The sequence below is a fragment of the Diadema setosum genome, chromosome 7, assembly GCF_964275005.1.
Source record: "Diadema setosum chromosome 7, eeDiaSeto1, whole genome shotgun sequence".
In the NCBI taxonomy this organism is placed as follows: domain Eukaryota; kingdom Metazoa; phylum Echinodermata; class Echinoidea; order Diadematoida; family Diadematidae; genus Diadema; species Diadema setosum.
In genome coordinates, this window is record NC_092691.1 from 13310285 (window position 1) to 13327089 (window position 16805).

The window sequence follows — 16805 nt, forward strand, 5'->3', positions numbered from 1 at the left end:
TTTAGCAGCAATTCAATGTAGCTTGGTTAAAAACAACAATGGACAGGACAGGTCATCACACGAGTTTGGGAAGGGAGAAACTCAATCGTATTGCTTCAATAGGAGGAGAGAGTAGCAAAGCAAGAAATTATCGCACATTATGAGCTGCATCCTATACTATCTCACAGGAACTGGGCGGTGATGGTTGCTACACCTTCGAGGTAGACCTGAGTGATCTTGAGATGATGTCGACAGAATATTCCATCTGGAGCTCGAAGCTTACTGTCGATGCCACTGTCATAGACTCTGTCACAGGTGGGTGCAGTACATATACTGTCCTTTTGATCTCTTAGTAAAGATTGACTGATTAGTATTCCTCACAGCGCCTTCTCAGTCGTGGTTTGATGTTGATCGCGGTTATAACGTAGTGGTGGCTGATTAAACTGTTGATATCTTGAATGATAGAAATTCTTTAAAATTCGGTGGTCATCATCAGTCAAACGAATCATTTTATATGTGAAGAATTAAAATTTGGTTTGTGTTTCTTCATCTACCATCTTGCCTTCCTGTCTAGAGGAGACACGGTGATGTCTTGAGAAAAATTGACTGACGTTAGTAATTATCAGTTATTTCTGGTTATGAATTTTTGTAACATTGACCACTATATACCAAATAAATAGTCTCAATGAAAAGAGCCAAGTAATAGTAAATTCATATATTCCTCACCCTCTCCTAGGTATCTTCGAAACACTTTGATAAGATGTATTCCTCGTAATCTACATTCGAGATAACTGGGTCATATGCTCAAGAAATGTCGTAGATGGCAGTCACAATATGTATGTAAACACGGTGTATTACTTTCTAAACATTATATTACTAAACACAGGGGCGGATCCAGGAATTCTGTGAAGGGGGGGGGGGGGGCGTAACTATTATTTTTGGTGCCACTTCCGGGTTTCATTTCATTTTTTTTCTTTTTATTTCTTTTGTTTTTAACGATAGATAAAGGGGGGCGTGCGCCTCTTGCGCCCCCCTCTGCATGGATCCGCCGCTGAAAAACTAAAGTGACTACCTCTTTGTCGCGGATCACGAAAATCGCTCGACTACAATAGCCAACGCTGATTGCGGGATTCAAAGCCGCACATAGATGATAGGTGCAGTAATAATGATACTGTAATAATGATAACGATAGCTAGTCTTTATATAGCGCATTTCACACTTGTCAAGTATCTCAATGCGCTTTACAGACTATCGTAGGCTATCCCGGTCACTGGATATTATTTCCAACCAGCACTGACAGCACTCACTCTCCACTCCCTGGGGAGCATTCCAGCGAGTCGCAACCATGCTGATCAACCAAGATAAACTTTCTCATCCTACCGGGTACCCATTTATACTCCAGTATCAGAAGTACCGCGCGCTCCAAATTTCGATCTAGGTTATTATATAGGCCTGCAGTAAATCTGAAATAGTATTTTCTAAGTTTTTTTTTTTTCCATGACCTGTCCCAGAGTCGTAGTTTGGGTTATCTGTCAATCAGACTGAAACGTGTTGTTCATAAGTTATGGACCTGAATTTGTTTACTCTCTGAGTTTCGAACTCAATGTTTTTCATGTGACTATAATAATGTAGGGGAAGAACTGACCGAATCTGTGGAGATATGCAGTATCAGCTTCGACCCTCTGAACATCGAAATCAACGTTCCTTCATCCTTCAAACCTGGAGTACCATTCTTTGGGACTGTAAGTTCATCACCAACCAGTAATTTGTTTAACATGTTTCAGCTATGTAGGAAGTGTCATGAGATTGTTTTTTTTTTTTTAGCATATTCCTCCGCCGCCGCCCCTCCCAGCCCCCCCCCCCCCTCCATGGAAAGGGGAGGGGAGGGGAGGAGAAAACAATTATGAGAACAATCAAAATACATTTGAGCTTCGCTTCAGACAATTCTCGATTATCACTGGAAAATATTGCAGCCATGTATCAACTCTTGTTATCGTTGGTCTTGATATCTGAAGAATATCACTTTCAAACGCATGCTAAACAATTCCCATCACGAGCACTTGCACGATGATTATAAAGCATTGTTTAATCTGATCAGACTGTGACATTTTTGGCAACTCACGTCAAAATATTATGGTCACTGTGGTAATACATGAAAACAAACAAATTAACATTAGTAATGACAGAATGTTCAGATGGTAAACGTTCGTTTTAGTTTTTATAATTATCATCTTTTAATTCATCTTAAATCTTAACTTTTGAGTAGATTTGTGTTAACACTGTGAGCACATTTCTTTCGAACCGATGATTAGAGATACGAGATAAAAAGAACCTATAGCGAAGTCTGAACATTTGGCCTCTCGCTATTTTCCTCAGATTTCTGTGACAAATCCAGATGGCACACCTGCCGCTAACAAATTCATCACCCTGGTAGTGCAATCGGCAACGAAGGATGCGCCCAGAAACTACGTAGAACTCCTGAGAAATAATTACACCACGCCTGAGTCTGGCAATGTTGCCTTCAGCATTGATGACGTTGACATAGAGACAACTTCTCTTGACTTTTTTGTGAGTATTAATGGCTTTGTGCAATGCTTGTCCCAAATGGGATTCTCTGTCTTTGTAATTTCTTTGAGGTGAAAATTGGTATTGTTTTTGGTTGTTGTTTTGTTTTTGATTTACGACAACTTGTAGTCACAATGCAGACATTTAAATGCAAATCAAGAGGTGACATGTGTATCAGGGCAATCGCTTAAAAAATTAAAACAAAGTAAACGGAAACCAATGAAAGCGAAACGATAATTAGTATAGGCAATTTTAATTTCCTCTTGAACAACTTTCTGAGATTGACAACAAACCAGAACAAAGCAAAAATCAACAAGCAGGTACAGAAAATTCATGTTTTCTTCAGCAAGAACATGAAGAAAATATTTAGACAAGGAGAAAAAAATGTGTTTACGGAAAGACCTGTGGTTGATTACAATATGCATGAAAGGGCTGTGGACTCTTGTTCGACAATGGAAACGCTATTCGATGAATGGAAATGTTTATGCGTGGTCTGAAATGTCACTAACGTGTTGTTCGGGATTGAGGGAGTTTTTGTTTTACATCCGCAGGAGTTTTTGTTTTACTTCCGCACTGAAGGGTGCAGAAGATGTATGTCTTTGACTGTCCTTTTTTTTCATTCGTAAGCCTACGATCCCGTTAATGAAAGACTTTTTGGTGGATTTTGTGACAGGTAAATGTACATGAGGTGTATAAGATGCCCTGATGATCTTAAGAATCCCTCAAATGTAATTTTCCATCTTAAACCTTAGCTAGGATTGTCCAGTTGTAATATATGGACAAGAGATGAATGACTGTAAAATGTATTGTGGATAGGTGAATGTGAGATATCCGTGCCCTTTATAACAATGATAATCCATGTGACTTGAAATGCGCCAATCTCACTCTGCAGAATGCTCAAGACGCAGACTTTGTCTAAGAATGGGACGCTCCTCACTGAGAAAACGAAGGAAGGTTCGATTTTCAATTGCATATAGGATCAAATTTGTGTTGGAAATAATACAAGGTACACGTCATGTAACAAGCGCTTTTCAGTTTTGGACATGTCTTCTTTACCCTCCCAGGTTGAGGCTCCTGGTTACGATAACAGCAACCGGTCCAACCACGAGCAATATCACGTATACAACCCCTACGCATCGTCACAGATCAGCGCTCAGTTTTCGCCGAGCGGAAGCTTTCTCCAAATCGAACCAATCCAAGATACCCTGGCCATTGGTTCTACCAAGACAGTAGACCTGAAGTTTACCAGTGACGACCCAGACGCAGATAAAAACACACAGTTCTTCTTTGCAGTAAGTCAATATCCTGATGAAAACAGATAAACGTTTTTTTTTTTTTATATATAATCCGGGAAAATAAAAGAAGTTTGAAATTTTAGAGATTCAAATATTTCCAGCGATTGGAGATGGAGTCACAAACGATAACATCAATCGAATCAGCTGAAGTAGTGCCAAAAGTGTCACACTGATCTCACGAGTATTTTCTTTTTATTTCCCTAACGTCTTCGCAATATAGAATTCCTTCCCTTGCATTCAATCAATCTTTAGGTTTAACATTCTTAATGATTTTCACGAAATAGATGCATACCGTTTTTAGTATAATATAGAGCCGCCAACTGCATAATGAAATTGAAGACGTCAGTACTTCTTGAAACGGCAGACTTCTAAATTTCCGTTATATTGGATGTAATTTAGATAAAACGCTTACCTGCTTACTGTTGTGTACTTGCTCTTACTCCTGTTACTGGAAATTAACCTGGTACCAAGGAATGGAGCTGCCATGCAAGAAATGATTATATTGTGGCACTGTCTCTCTCTGAAGAAAATATATAGACGCATTCAAATGCCAGGGTGCAGCAATGTCTCCTTACTTCTTCGTAACATAAGTGAAAAAGAGAGATGTTATTGTCATTTTGTGCACCAGAAAATGATTTAATTTTCATTTCATGATCAGTATTTTAATATCATCTTCATCACAGCCGCGTTCTGTTGTCTTGGTCATTATTTTCATCGTCATTACCATATTTTGCTCTTTCTCCTCTAGTTCATGTCACTAGGTGATGTCCTAGATGTCCCAGTGTCAATGCCAGCAGTGATGAGACGAAGGAGGCAGGTGGACGAAGAGGAGAGATCTGTCGGAAGTAAGCTCTTTGTACCCCTCCCCACATGCCCCAGGCGTTTCATAATGTTCTTTGGCACTATATGTTCCCATACAATTGTTTTTCGCAGATATACAGCCGTGTAAATAATGATGTGTGTGTGTATGGGGGAGGGGGTAATAGTGTATGCCGTGACATGTTTGCGTATGCCGCTTGGGCCGGGTCATGTTGTAATGGAGAACTAATGGCACACGTCAGTCTGTAACAGTGATTTCTCGCAGCTTTCCGGCCTTGTTCATTCTTGTACACTATTTTGTACTCTCCTTGTCCCATCTCATCCCCCCCCCCCCCCCATTGTCCTCCAAGCTGAGTCTTCTTCCACAAAATTCTCTAAACTTTGCCCAACTTTCGTCTTTTTTTTGCAGCACCAGAGTGCGAGGGTGATCTCGTCTTTGACAGTTGCGGGACGGCTTGTCCGCTAATCTGCGGCGAACCGGAACCAGAGATCTGTACGTTCCAGTGCGTCATTGGCTGTGCCTGTCCCGGCGGTCTGTACAGAGATTCTTCCAATGGGACACGGTGCCTTGCTGCTGAAAACTGCACCACGTCAGGTACCTCTATGTAGTCCTGCTCCCACTGAACAAACTCGTACAAAAATCATACATTAATAACGTCTTTCCGAGAGAAAACACATAAGTTTCTTCTATAAGTTTCTATTTTTGTTTTGCAGTTAATGCCGCAAAGTCCTGATGTAAAACTGAACTTTTATGTTTTCTAGACATACAACTTGCCTGCGTGAATGGCTACATTGTCTGCTTCTGCTGTGCACCTTTCTATGTGCGTCAAACTCTTGTGTCCTCTATAGTCGTTCAAAATGACGACATAATGTTATGATGGATGATATCTAAATCGTGTGGAAGAGGTTTCATTTTAACCTCGCAATCTAAGCTAAAGCAAATAATTTATTCATCATAACAAAAATGATAGCATTAATGAAATATAATGTCTTCTTTATCCATGGTACCGGTGGGTATTGGTGATAATAATTGATAAAAGGTAGTGTCTGTCGGTTGTAACACCGTTAGCTAAGCCTAAATTTGTATTTCCTTGTAATGTAAAATAAGATACTATTTACACTGATGGTGTCCTTATTACCTGCATTGCATTTAACAGGCAACTGTACTTAAATAAGTTCTGGGTGATGAAAGAAAGATATTATTCAGAGGGGTGGAGGTTCAGGTGCGAGTTTCTTCAGTTTTTCTCCCTCTACAAATAAAATCGTAGAGGGAGACATAGTGAAGAAACTCGCACCTTATTCTGGGTGATCTCTAATTTTTGGTGGACTGCTTTTTTCCATGGTTATACTTACTTTTTTTGCGACGTATACATTGCTGTTCTTGATTATTCTGCGTAATTGCACTTACATTTTATCATATACTTCGATCCTGACTGCATATGTATTTCTTACTTAATGATAAAATGATAATTTGTGTTATGCATGCTTTGTATTTTGTTGGCACTTTTATCGGATAGAAATAAACTTGCGATCGAATTGAATTGCATTGAATGAAATGGAATTCAAAAGGCAATAAAATGCTGATAAACCACTTGCATAGCAATAACAATGATAATAACATGAAGAAGACGTAAAACTACAATGACAAAACAATGTTCTCATTACTTTAAAAAAAATCACGTGTTTTAAGAACAACAACAACGACTACAAAAACCATTCAGGCATGGCAGAACTTAATTGTCGTTTAGGATATTCAATGAGTTGCATTTTTGTTAAAAATCCCATTCATTCAAGGATTAAATTCCATGAATGTCGTTCTTACCATTTCTGAAACCACGCGACATACAGCCATGAATGGAGTACGTGGTTGCTAGTTTTGTTGTTGTTTTTTTCTCTCTCCAGATATCGACTTGGTCATCATCGATGAGGGTGGAATCGATTACTCGTATCCAATCATCTTTCCCGAGGGGGAGGACGTCAACATCACAGAGCCTGGTCAACTCTTTTCGGCCCAAAGGTCATTCACGGTCACTGCTGCTATGAGCCCAGTGACCAGCATGTTGGTCTATTTCATCAGACCCAACGGTGAGGTGGTGGCTGACAGCCTCAAGTTTGAGGTCGAGGGAAGGTTAGCAAATGAGGTGAGAACCACTGTAAAATCACGCTACATGGTCGAATATTTATTTATTGTGTGTTGAAAAGTTGAAAATTTTGAAAAGTTGAAAGTTTATTTTACTCAACAACCCGTATTCTGGATATCGAAGTCCAATGTAAAACATGTTTCACATTATTAATTCAATGATACAAGCAGAGTTGCAAATAACTTTAAAAATATACAAAATAACTATAATAAAGTAAATAAGAGTGAAATACGATTGACGAAAAGAAAAAGTAAAAATTTACAAAAATATATGATATGTACACGATATAGTAAGCAAAACAGGAAGGAAAATATGACGAGAGAGAGAGAGAGAGAGGATAAATGGAGGGAAAGAAGGAAGGGTGAAAAGGACACAAAACTGATGACAAATTACTTATACAAATTAATAATAAAAGAAAAATGAGTGACATGTAATTGAGAACAAAACTATCAAAAAGAAAATGAAAATGGAAAAAAAAAAACCGCAAAGACGTACGGAAATATATTCATACGATAAGTGAACAAAGAATGAAGGAAAAATGGAGAAGAGAGCGAGAGGAGGAGAGGAGAGAAAGAAGGGAAATTAAGAAGACAAACAAGTTAAAAATATCAATTGTAAAGAAACGCACAGCTTGTAGAGAGGTTTATGTAGTACCTAAGAAAAGAACAAAATATATACTCAAATAATCTAAACATGTGTCATTATATAACTACAAAGCTTGGTTAAATTAGAAACGACTGTCTTCTTTTCACAATTAAACCTGATCCATCTTCATAAAAGTGTTTGCATACGGAATAGTAATTTTCTCACGCACGCGCGCGCGCGCGCACACACACACACACACACATACACACACAGTGTAGACTCTTTAATGAACAACGAAAGAAATACTTTAAAAATATTACTGGAAATACCCAAACACTATGAAGATGGATCAATTATTTAATTGTCAAAAGAAAACAGTCCTTTCCAATTTAACCAAGTTTTGTAATATAATGACACATGTTTAGATTATTAGTATTTTTTATCCTTTTTGCAAATACTACATGTCTTTTTTACAGGCTGTGCCTTCTTTACAATTGATATATAACTTATTTGTCTTTTCACTCTCTCCTCCTTTTTTCTTCCATCTCTCTACTTCTTCTTCTTCTCGTTCCCGTCTCCATATTTCCTTCATTCTTGTTCACTTAGCGTATGAATTCATTTCCGTATGTCTTTGCGTTTTTCTTTTTTCTGTTTCTATTTTTTCTTTTTTTTTTCCTGAACCAAAAGTCACTCGTATATCTTTTGTTAATTCACCAGTCTTGTGTCCTTCTCACTCTCCCTTCCCTTCTCTCTCTCTCCTCTCTCTCTCTCTCTCGTCATATTTCCCTTTCTTTGTTTTTTTTTAATCATGTTATCGTGTATATATTGTATATTTCTGTACATTTCTTTTTTCTTTTCATCAATCGCATTTCATTCTTATTTTTTTTTTTAAGGTGTAGTTGTTTTGTACACTTTTCAGAGTTATTTGCAATTATTATTTATTGATATTATAATGTGCTATATGTTTTTCATTGGACTCCGATACCCAGAGTTTGGGTTGTGAGTAAATAAACTTTCAAACTTTTCAAACTTTCAAACTTTCAAACACACACTCACATAAGCACTGATCTAAACCTCTAGTCAACTACTTAATAATATTATGTGACTGTTGTTAGATATCTACATACACTGTATTTGCATAATGCACCGTAGCATAATACTGAATACGCTTTCTGAAATTGTAATGCCTCGGTGAAAACTATCCCTCAGACTACCTCATGTATTTCTTTAAATATTTCCTGGCAGATTTTGCAGAACCCTTTGTTTGTTTGTTTGTTTGTTTGCTTGCTTGCTTTTTTACATGCTTGAGCCCAATGTCATTCTACGTCAAGGGGACCATGCAATGCAGATGCGTATTGGCTTGTAGTTCTCATGATACCCTCATCATCACCTACATGTGGCCTAGAGATTATCATAATAATTATGGCTTTATGAGACATATTATATTTGTAATATTTTTCTTCCATTTTGCTTCAGATTGCATAATTGGATATGCCTACAAAAAAATAACAACAACAAAATAAACAAACTTCCAAGCCAAGATTCTGTTGATTATATCCTTCAATCACTGATAAGATTACCATTTAACACGTATGGAAAACACCTTCCCCTGGACTGAGCGTAACTAATATCATTTCCCTGCCGTGTTATTTGTTAACCGCATTAGTAACATGGAAACATTTGAGTTAGGCTCCGGCTAGGAAAATGTGCGCTCCAATGTTGTTGTTGTTGTTGTTGCTTCTTTTTTTTTTTTTTTGAGTACTCAAAGCAATGATGTCATTGACAAAATTTTGGATTGGTGCCATGGTGAAGTTGGCCCTAACGTACTCGTGGATATGAACTTTCAGTGGGAAAATGTGAAAATGAATTTGATTATAGCAACGGCGTAAATCCGTACTGAGGAGTGGGGGGGATGGTCACCATCACCACGATTACAAGCCCATAACCGGACCGGCGCAGCCTTGGGGGGGGGGGGGGGGGGGGGAGAAGCTTGGTGCCCCCCCCCCACACACACGCACACTTTACAGGGATCGGATGTCCCACTCTTTTGCATGAAATATAAAGTGAGAGGAAAGTGGCAGCAAAAATATGAAGAATTTTTGTTCTTGTTGTTGCTTTTTTTTTGCTTGTCAGATGACTTGCGGCGGAAAATCAGACCTTAAAAGTATGAAGACATTTTTTGTTTTTGAAATATCTGTGAGAGAGAGTGGAGCGACCGGGTTAACGGGGGGAGGGTGTGTATGGGGGGGGGGGTTGTCCCTCTCCCACACGAGGAAGATTTTGCATTTTCAGACCTGAAATTCAGCGATCTGGTGCACACTTTTGGTGAAATTTTTGTTTGTTTTTTTTCTTTAAAAAACCAATAGAAAATGAAATATTCACAATATATTATTGAATGACTAAATCGTGGTATTTCAGCTCTTGCTCCGCCTGTGCGACATCACTGTGAAGGCCTACTAAATAGTGGGGCCTATCACCGGCGTAGACAGGATTGGGGGAGCGGTTATGAGATCGTGAGGGAGCGAAGCAAGCGGGGAGGGGGGGGGGAGGGTATGGTAGGGGGTTTCTCCCTCCCACGGTGAAATCTTTTTACATTGAAAATTTTGACATTTTACAGTCCAAAAACTGCCGTTTGTAGCTATATTCTTCGCTTTGGAAATTAAGGGGGGAGGCACACCGTGCGCAACTGCTGTCAATCACTGGCAGCAACATCAGGAGAATGGCATAGCGATTAAATGCGAGCGAGCGGAGCGAGCGAGCTTGAAAATTTTGACATAGGCCCTAATGCTTTTACATGCTAAAAACTGCCGTTTGTAGCTATACTTCTTTGCTTAATTGGAAATCAAGGGGGGCCGCACCGGGCGCAACTGTTGTCAATCACTGGCAGCAACATCAGGAGAATGTTATAGCGATTAAATGCGAGCGAGCGAAGCGAGTGAGCTAGAAAATTTTGACATTTTACAGTCCCAAAACTGCCGTTTGTGGCTGTATTTTTTTGCTTTGGAAATTAAGGGGGCGCACCGGGTGCAACTGCTGGCAATTACTGGCAGCAACATCAGGAGAATGGCATAATGCGAGCGAGTGAAGCGAGTGAGCTTGAAAATTTTGACATTTTACAGTCCCAAAACTGCCGCTTTTGGCTGTATTTCTTCGCTTTGGAAATTAAGGGGGGCGCACCGGGCGCAACTACTGGCAGTTACTGGCAGCAACATCAGGGGAATGGCATAACGATTGAATACGAGCGAGCGAAGCGAGTGAGCTTGAAAATTTTGACTTTTTACAGTCTCAAAACTGTCGTTTGTAGCTATATTTTTCGCTTTGGAATTAAGGGGGGGGGGGCGCACCGGGCACAAATGCTGGCAATTACTGGCAGCATGCAACATCAGGAGAATGGCATAACGATTAAATGAAAGCGAGCGAGTTTGAAAATTTTGACACTTTACAGTCCCCATACTGTCGTTTGTGGCTGTATTTTTTCGCTTTGGAAATCAAGGGGGGGGGGGGGGACACACCGGGCGCAACTGTCGGCAATTACTGGCAGTAACATCAGGAGAATGGCATAACGATTAAATGCGAGCGAGCGAAGCGAGTGAGCTTGAAAATTGCGATATTTTACAGTCCCAAAAACTGTCCTTTGTGGCTGTATTTTTTCGCTTTGGAAATTAAGGGGGGCGCACCGGGCGAAAATTGCCGGCAGTTACTGGCAGCAACATCAGGAGAATGGCATAATGATCAAATGCGAGCGAGCGAAGCGAGTGAGCTTGAGAATTTTGACATTTTACAGTCCCCCAAACTGTCGTTTGTGGCTGTATTTTTTCGCTTTGGAAATTAAGGGGGCGCACCGGGTGCAACTGCTGGCAATTACTGGCAGCAACATCAGGAGAATGGCATAATGCGAGCGAGTGAAGCGAGTGAGCTTGAAAATTTTGACATTTTACAGTCCCAAAACTGCCGCTTTTGGCTGTATTTCTTCGCTTTGGAAATTAAGGGTGGCGCACCGGGCGCAACTACTGGCAGTTACTGGCAGCAACATCAGGGGAATGGCATAACGATTGAATACGAGCGAGCGAAGCGAGTGAGCTTGAAAATTTTGACTTTTTACAGTCCCAAAACTGTCGTTTGTAGCTATATTTTTCGCTTTGGAAATTAAGGGGGGGGGGGGCGCACCGGGCACAAATGCTGGCAATTACTGGCAGCATGCAACATCAGGAGAATGGCATAACGATTAAATGAAAGCGAGCGAGTTTGAAAATTTTGACACTTTACAGTCCCCATACTGTCGTTTGTGGCTGTATTTTTTCGCTTTGGAAATCAAGGGGGGGGGGGACACACCGGGCGCAACTGTCGGCAATTACTGGCAGTAACATCAGGAGAATGGCATAACGATTAAATGCGAGCGAGCGAAGCGAGTGAGCTTGAAAATTGTGATATTTTACAGTCCCAAAAACTGTCCTTTGTGGCTGTATTTTTTCGCTTTGGAAATTAAGGGGGCGCACCGGGCGAAAATTGCCGGCAGTAACTGGCAGCAACATCAGGAGAATGGCATAATGATCAAATGCGAGCGAGCGAAGCGAGTGAGCTTGAAAATTTTGACATTTTACAGTCCCCCAAACTGTCGTTTGTGGCTGTATTTTTTCGCTTTGGAAATTAAGGAGGCGCACCGGGCGAAAACTACTGGCAATTACTAGCAGCAACATCAGGAGAATGGCATAATGATTAAATGCGAGCGAGCGAAGTGAGCGAGCTTCAAAATGTTGACATTTTACAGTCCCCAAACTGCCGTTTGTAGCTATATTTTTCGCTTTGGAAATTAAGGGGGGGGGGGGCGCATCGGGCGAAAACTGCTGGCAATTACTAGCTGCAACATCAGGAGAATGGCATAATTATTAAATGCGAGCGAGCTTCAAAATTTTGACATTTTACAGTCCAAAAACTGCCGTTTGTAGCTATATTTTTTTGGTTTGGAAATTAAGGGGCCGGGGCGCATCGGGCGCAACTGCTGCCATTCACTGGCAGCAGCATCAGGAGAATGGCATAGCGATTAAATGCGAGCGAGCGGAGCGAGCGAGCTTTAAAATTTTGACATTTGCCGTTTGTGGCTGTATTTTTTTGCTTTGGAAATTAAGGGGGCGCACCGGGTGCAACTGCTGGCAATTACTGGCAGCAACATCAGGAGAATGGCATAATGCGAGCGAGTGAAGCGAGTGAGCTTGAAAATTTTGACATTTTACAGTCCCAAAACTGCCGCTTTTGGCTGTATTTCTTCGCTTTGGAAATTAAGGGGGGCGCACCGGGCGCAACTACTGGCAGTTACTGGCAGCAACATCAGGGGAATGGCATAACGATTGAATACGAGCGAGCGAAGCGAGTGAGCTTGAAAATTTTGACTTTTTACAGTCTCAAAACTGTCGTTTGTAGCTATATTTTTCGCTTTGGAAATTAAGGGGGGGGGGCGCACCGGGCACAAATGCTGGCAATTACTGGCAGCATGCAACATCAGGAGAATGGCATAACGATTAAATGAAAGCGAGCGAGTTTGAAAATTTTGACACTTTACAGTCCCCATACTGTCGTTTGTGGCTGTATTTTTTCGCTTTGGAAATCAAGGGGGGGGGGGGACACACCGGGCGCAACTGTCGGCAATTACTGGCAGTAACATCAGGAGAATGGCATAACGATTAAATGCGAGCGAGCGAAGCGAGTGAGCTTGAAAATTGTGATATTTTACAGTCCCAAAAACTGTCCTTTGTGGCTGTATTTTTTCGCTTTGGAAATTAAGGGGGGCGCACCGGGCGAAAATTGCCGGCAGTTACTGGCAGCATCATCAGGAGAATGGCATAATGATCAAATGCGAGCGAGCGAAGCGAGTGAGCTTGAGAATTTTGACATTTTACAGTCCCCCAAACTGTCGTTTGTGGCTGTATTTTTTCGCTTTGGAAATTAAGGGGGCGCACCGGGTGCAACTGCTGGCAATTACTGGCAGCAACATCAGGAGAATGGCATAATGCGAGCGAGTGAAGCGAGTGAGCTTGAAAATTTTGACATTTTACAGTCCCAAAACTGCCGCTTTTGGCTGTATTTCTTCGCTTTGGAAATTAAGGGTGGCGCACCGGGCGCAACTACTGGCAGTTACTGGCAGCAACATCAGGGGAATGGCATAACGATTGAATACGAGCGAGCGAAGCGAGTGAGCTTGAAAATTTTGACTTTTTACAGTCCCAAAACTGTCGTTTGTAGCTATATTTTTCGCTTTGGAAATTAAGGGGGGGGGGGGGCGCACCGGGCACAAATGCTGGCAATTACTGGCAGCATGCAACATCAGGAGAATGGCATAACGATTAAATGAAAGCGAGCGAGTTTGAAAATTTTGACACTTTACAGTCCCCATACTGTCGTTTGTGGCTGTATTTTTTCGCTTTGGAAATCAAGGGGGGGGGGGGACACACCGGGCGCAACTGTCGGCAATTACTGGCAGTAACATCAGGAGAATGGCATAACGATTAAATGCGAGCGAGCGAAGCGAGTGAGCTTGAAAATTGTGATATTTTACAGTCCCAAAAACTGTCCTTTGTGGCTGTATTTTTTCGCTTTGGAAATTAAGGGGGGCGCACCGGGCGAAAATTGCCGGCAGTTACTGGCAGCATCATCAGGAGAATGGCATAATGATCAAATGCGAGCGAGCGAAGCGAGTGAGCTTGAGAATTTTGACATTTTACAGTCCCCCAAACTGTCGTTTGTGGCTGTATTTTTTCGCTTTGGAAATTAAGGGGGCGCACCGGGTGCAACTGCTGGCAATTACTGGCAGCAACATCAGGAGAATGGCATAATGCGAGCGAGTGAAGCGAGTGAGCTTGAAAATTTTGACATTTTACAGTCCCAAAACTGCCGCTTTTGGCTGTATTTCTTCGCTTTGGAAATTAAGGGTGGCGCACCGGGCGCAACTACTGGCAGTTACTGGCAGCAACATCAGGGGAATGGCATAACGATTGAATACGAGCGAGCGAAGCGAGTGAGCTTGAAAATTTTGACTTTTTACAGTCCCAAAACTGTCGTTTGTAGCTATATTTTTCGCTTTGGAAATTAAGGGGGGGGGGGGCGCACCGGGCACAAATGCTGGCAATTACTGGCAGCATGCAACATCAGGAGAATGGCATAACGATTAAATGAAAGCGAGCGAGTTTGAAAATTTTGACACTTTACAGTCCCCATACTGTCGTTTGTGGCTGTATTTTTTCGCTTTGGAAATCAAGGGGGGGGGGGGGGACACACCGGGCGCAACTGTCGGCAATTACTGGCAGTAACATCAGGAGAATGGCATAACGATTACATGCGAGCGAGCGAAGCGAGTGAGCTTGAAAATTGTGATATTTTACAGTCCCAAAAACTGTCCTTTGTGGCTGTATTTTTTCGCTTTGGAAATTAAGGGGGGCGCACCGGGCGAAAATTGCCGGCAGTTACTGGCAGCAACATCAGGAGAATGGCATAATGATCAAATGCGAGCGAGCGAAGCGAGTGAGCTTGAAAATTTTGACATTTTACAGTCCCCCAAACTGTCGTTTGTGGCTGTATTTTTTCGCTTTGGAAATTAAGGAGGCGCACCGGGCGAAAACTACTGGCAATTACTAGCAGCAACATCAGGAGAATGGCATAATGATTAAATGCGAGCGAGCGAAGTGAGCGAGCTTCAAAATGTTGACATTTTACAGTCCCCAAACTGCCGTTTGTAGCTATATTTTTCGCTTTGGAAATTAAGGGGGGGGGGGCGCATCGGGCGAAAACTGCTGGCAATTACTAGCTGCAACATCAGGAGAATGGCATAATTATTAAATGCGAGCGAGCTTCAAAATTTTGACATTTTACAGTCCAAAAACTGCCGTTTGTAGCTATATTTTTTTGGTTTGGAAATTAAGGGGCCGGGGCGCATCGGGCGCAACTGCTGCCATTCACTGGCAGCAGCATCAGGAGAATGGCATAGCGATTAAATGCGAGCGAGCGGAGCGAGCGAGCTTTAAAATTTTGACATTTTACACTCCAAACACTGCCGTTTGTAGCTATATTTTTCGCTTTTGTTTGTCCCACTTTTATGGGGGAACCATCCCCCCCCCCCATCGACGCCTCTGCATATGAGGGTGCTTTTGTTAAGTGAAAGATCTGCTGCACACTCTTTGATAAATTAGGGAAATATACGTCAATCTCAAAAGTGTACAAAGTCTATCGAAAGGGATCCTGTATAGCGGAGCTTTTGCATGTTTATGATTGCAATACAACGATCTCGTGCGTAGTTCTGGCGATATTTGGACAATTTTCCATTAAGAAAGTTCGAGATTTGTCCTCATCTCGGGAATTGCTTGGGGGATAAATGATTTGTCTGCCTAAACACTTCCGTAGGGGCGGGGCAAATGCCCCTTTGCCCCCCCCCCCCCCCCCGAGATAGATTCGACGCCCCTGATCTTCCCTGGGTGTGCTCATAGATGTATCCTGACTGAGTCACCAGTCACTGTCGTTTCTCAGGAATGATTCAGGAAATGGAGGGGGTTCAATTATGGCAATATAGTTTTTGTTATTGTTTGTTTGTTTTCGTACATAAAATCTTGCAGATGGTCCCCAGTTACTCGCGTCATAGCATGTTTACATAGGCCTATACTATTTGACGTTGTCAGCGTCTGAGCCATACCTTACAGTGTATGTCGATGTTACTTTCTTCGCGAGCGAGCGAAGCGAGCGAGCGCTTGAGAAAATTATGTATACATTTTCCTACAAGATAGAATACTGTTCAGCTCTGTTACCTGTCTGAAGGCCGGCGTACAAACGTCATGCAATATGCCAAAATTGATACAATCACATTTCTGCTTCCTCCATTTTTTTTTCAAAATTCAGGGGGGGGGGGGATGATTGTACAGGCCATCCCCCCCCTCCTCCATTTCAGGGGGGATATATCCCCCCATCCCCCCCCCCCCCGGATTTACGCCCATTATAGGGCCTATTACACTTAATGATATATTTACAGCATTGTGAGCGCTTATTGGTGGGGTATCAGTTATTATTACATTCAGTGATATTTCTGGTTTGTAGTCGTATCCATTGAAATATATACTTGAAAAATATGAGCTTCTGTATCTCTTGATTCAGGTGACCTTGGATTTTGCTGATGACGAAGTAAAACCTGGTGAATCTACTACCATGAAGGTGACATCCCAGGCCAACTCTCTGTGTGGCTTAGGAATCGTTGACAAGAGTGTCCACGTACTAGGTGGAGACAATTCGATAACTTCAAACAAGGTTCGTTTCTCCCCCCACCCCCCCCCCCCGGGTTTCTCCTCACCATGGTTCAGCTTATTACACATGGCAGTTATTCACTGTTTTAGCCCGATGATTTGAATCCAAATATACGTTTCCCCTTTTATTCATGTTCCATGAAGGT

General features: G+C 41.8%; 1 protein-coding gene across 1 annotated transcript in view; it reads left to right on the forward strand.

The window, feature by feature from the left end:
- LOC140230875 (pregnancy zone protein-like) overlaps window positions 1-16805 on the forward strand; it is a 56579-nt gene that overhangs the window by 15406 nt on the left and 24368 nt on the right. Inside the window, exons 8-15 of the mRNA XM_072311021.1 lie at window positions 168-294; window positions 1612-1721; window positions 2356-2547; window positions 3609-3836; window positions 4588-4684; window positions 5068-5253; window positions 6561-6799; window positions 16514-16663. Of these exons, the coding sequence (XP_072167122.1) occupies window positions 168-294; window positions 1612-1721; window positions 2356-2547; window positions 3609-3836; window positions 4588-4684; window positions 5068-5253; window positions 6561-6799; window positions 16514-16663 (1329 nt within the window). The remainder of the gene's footprint in view (window positions 1-167; window positions 295-1611; window positions 1722-2355; window positions 2548-3608; window positions 3837-4587; window positions 4685-5067; window positions 5254-6560; window positions 6800-16513; window positions 16664-16805) is intronic.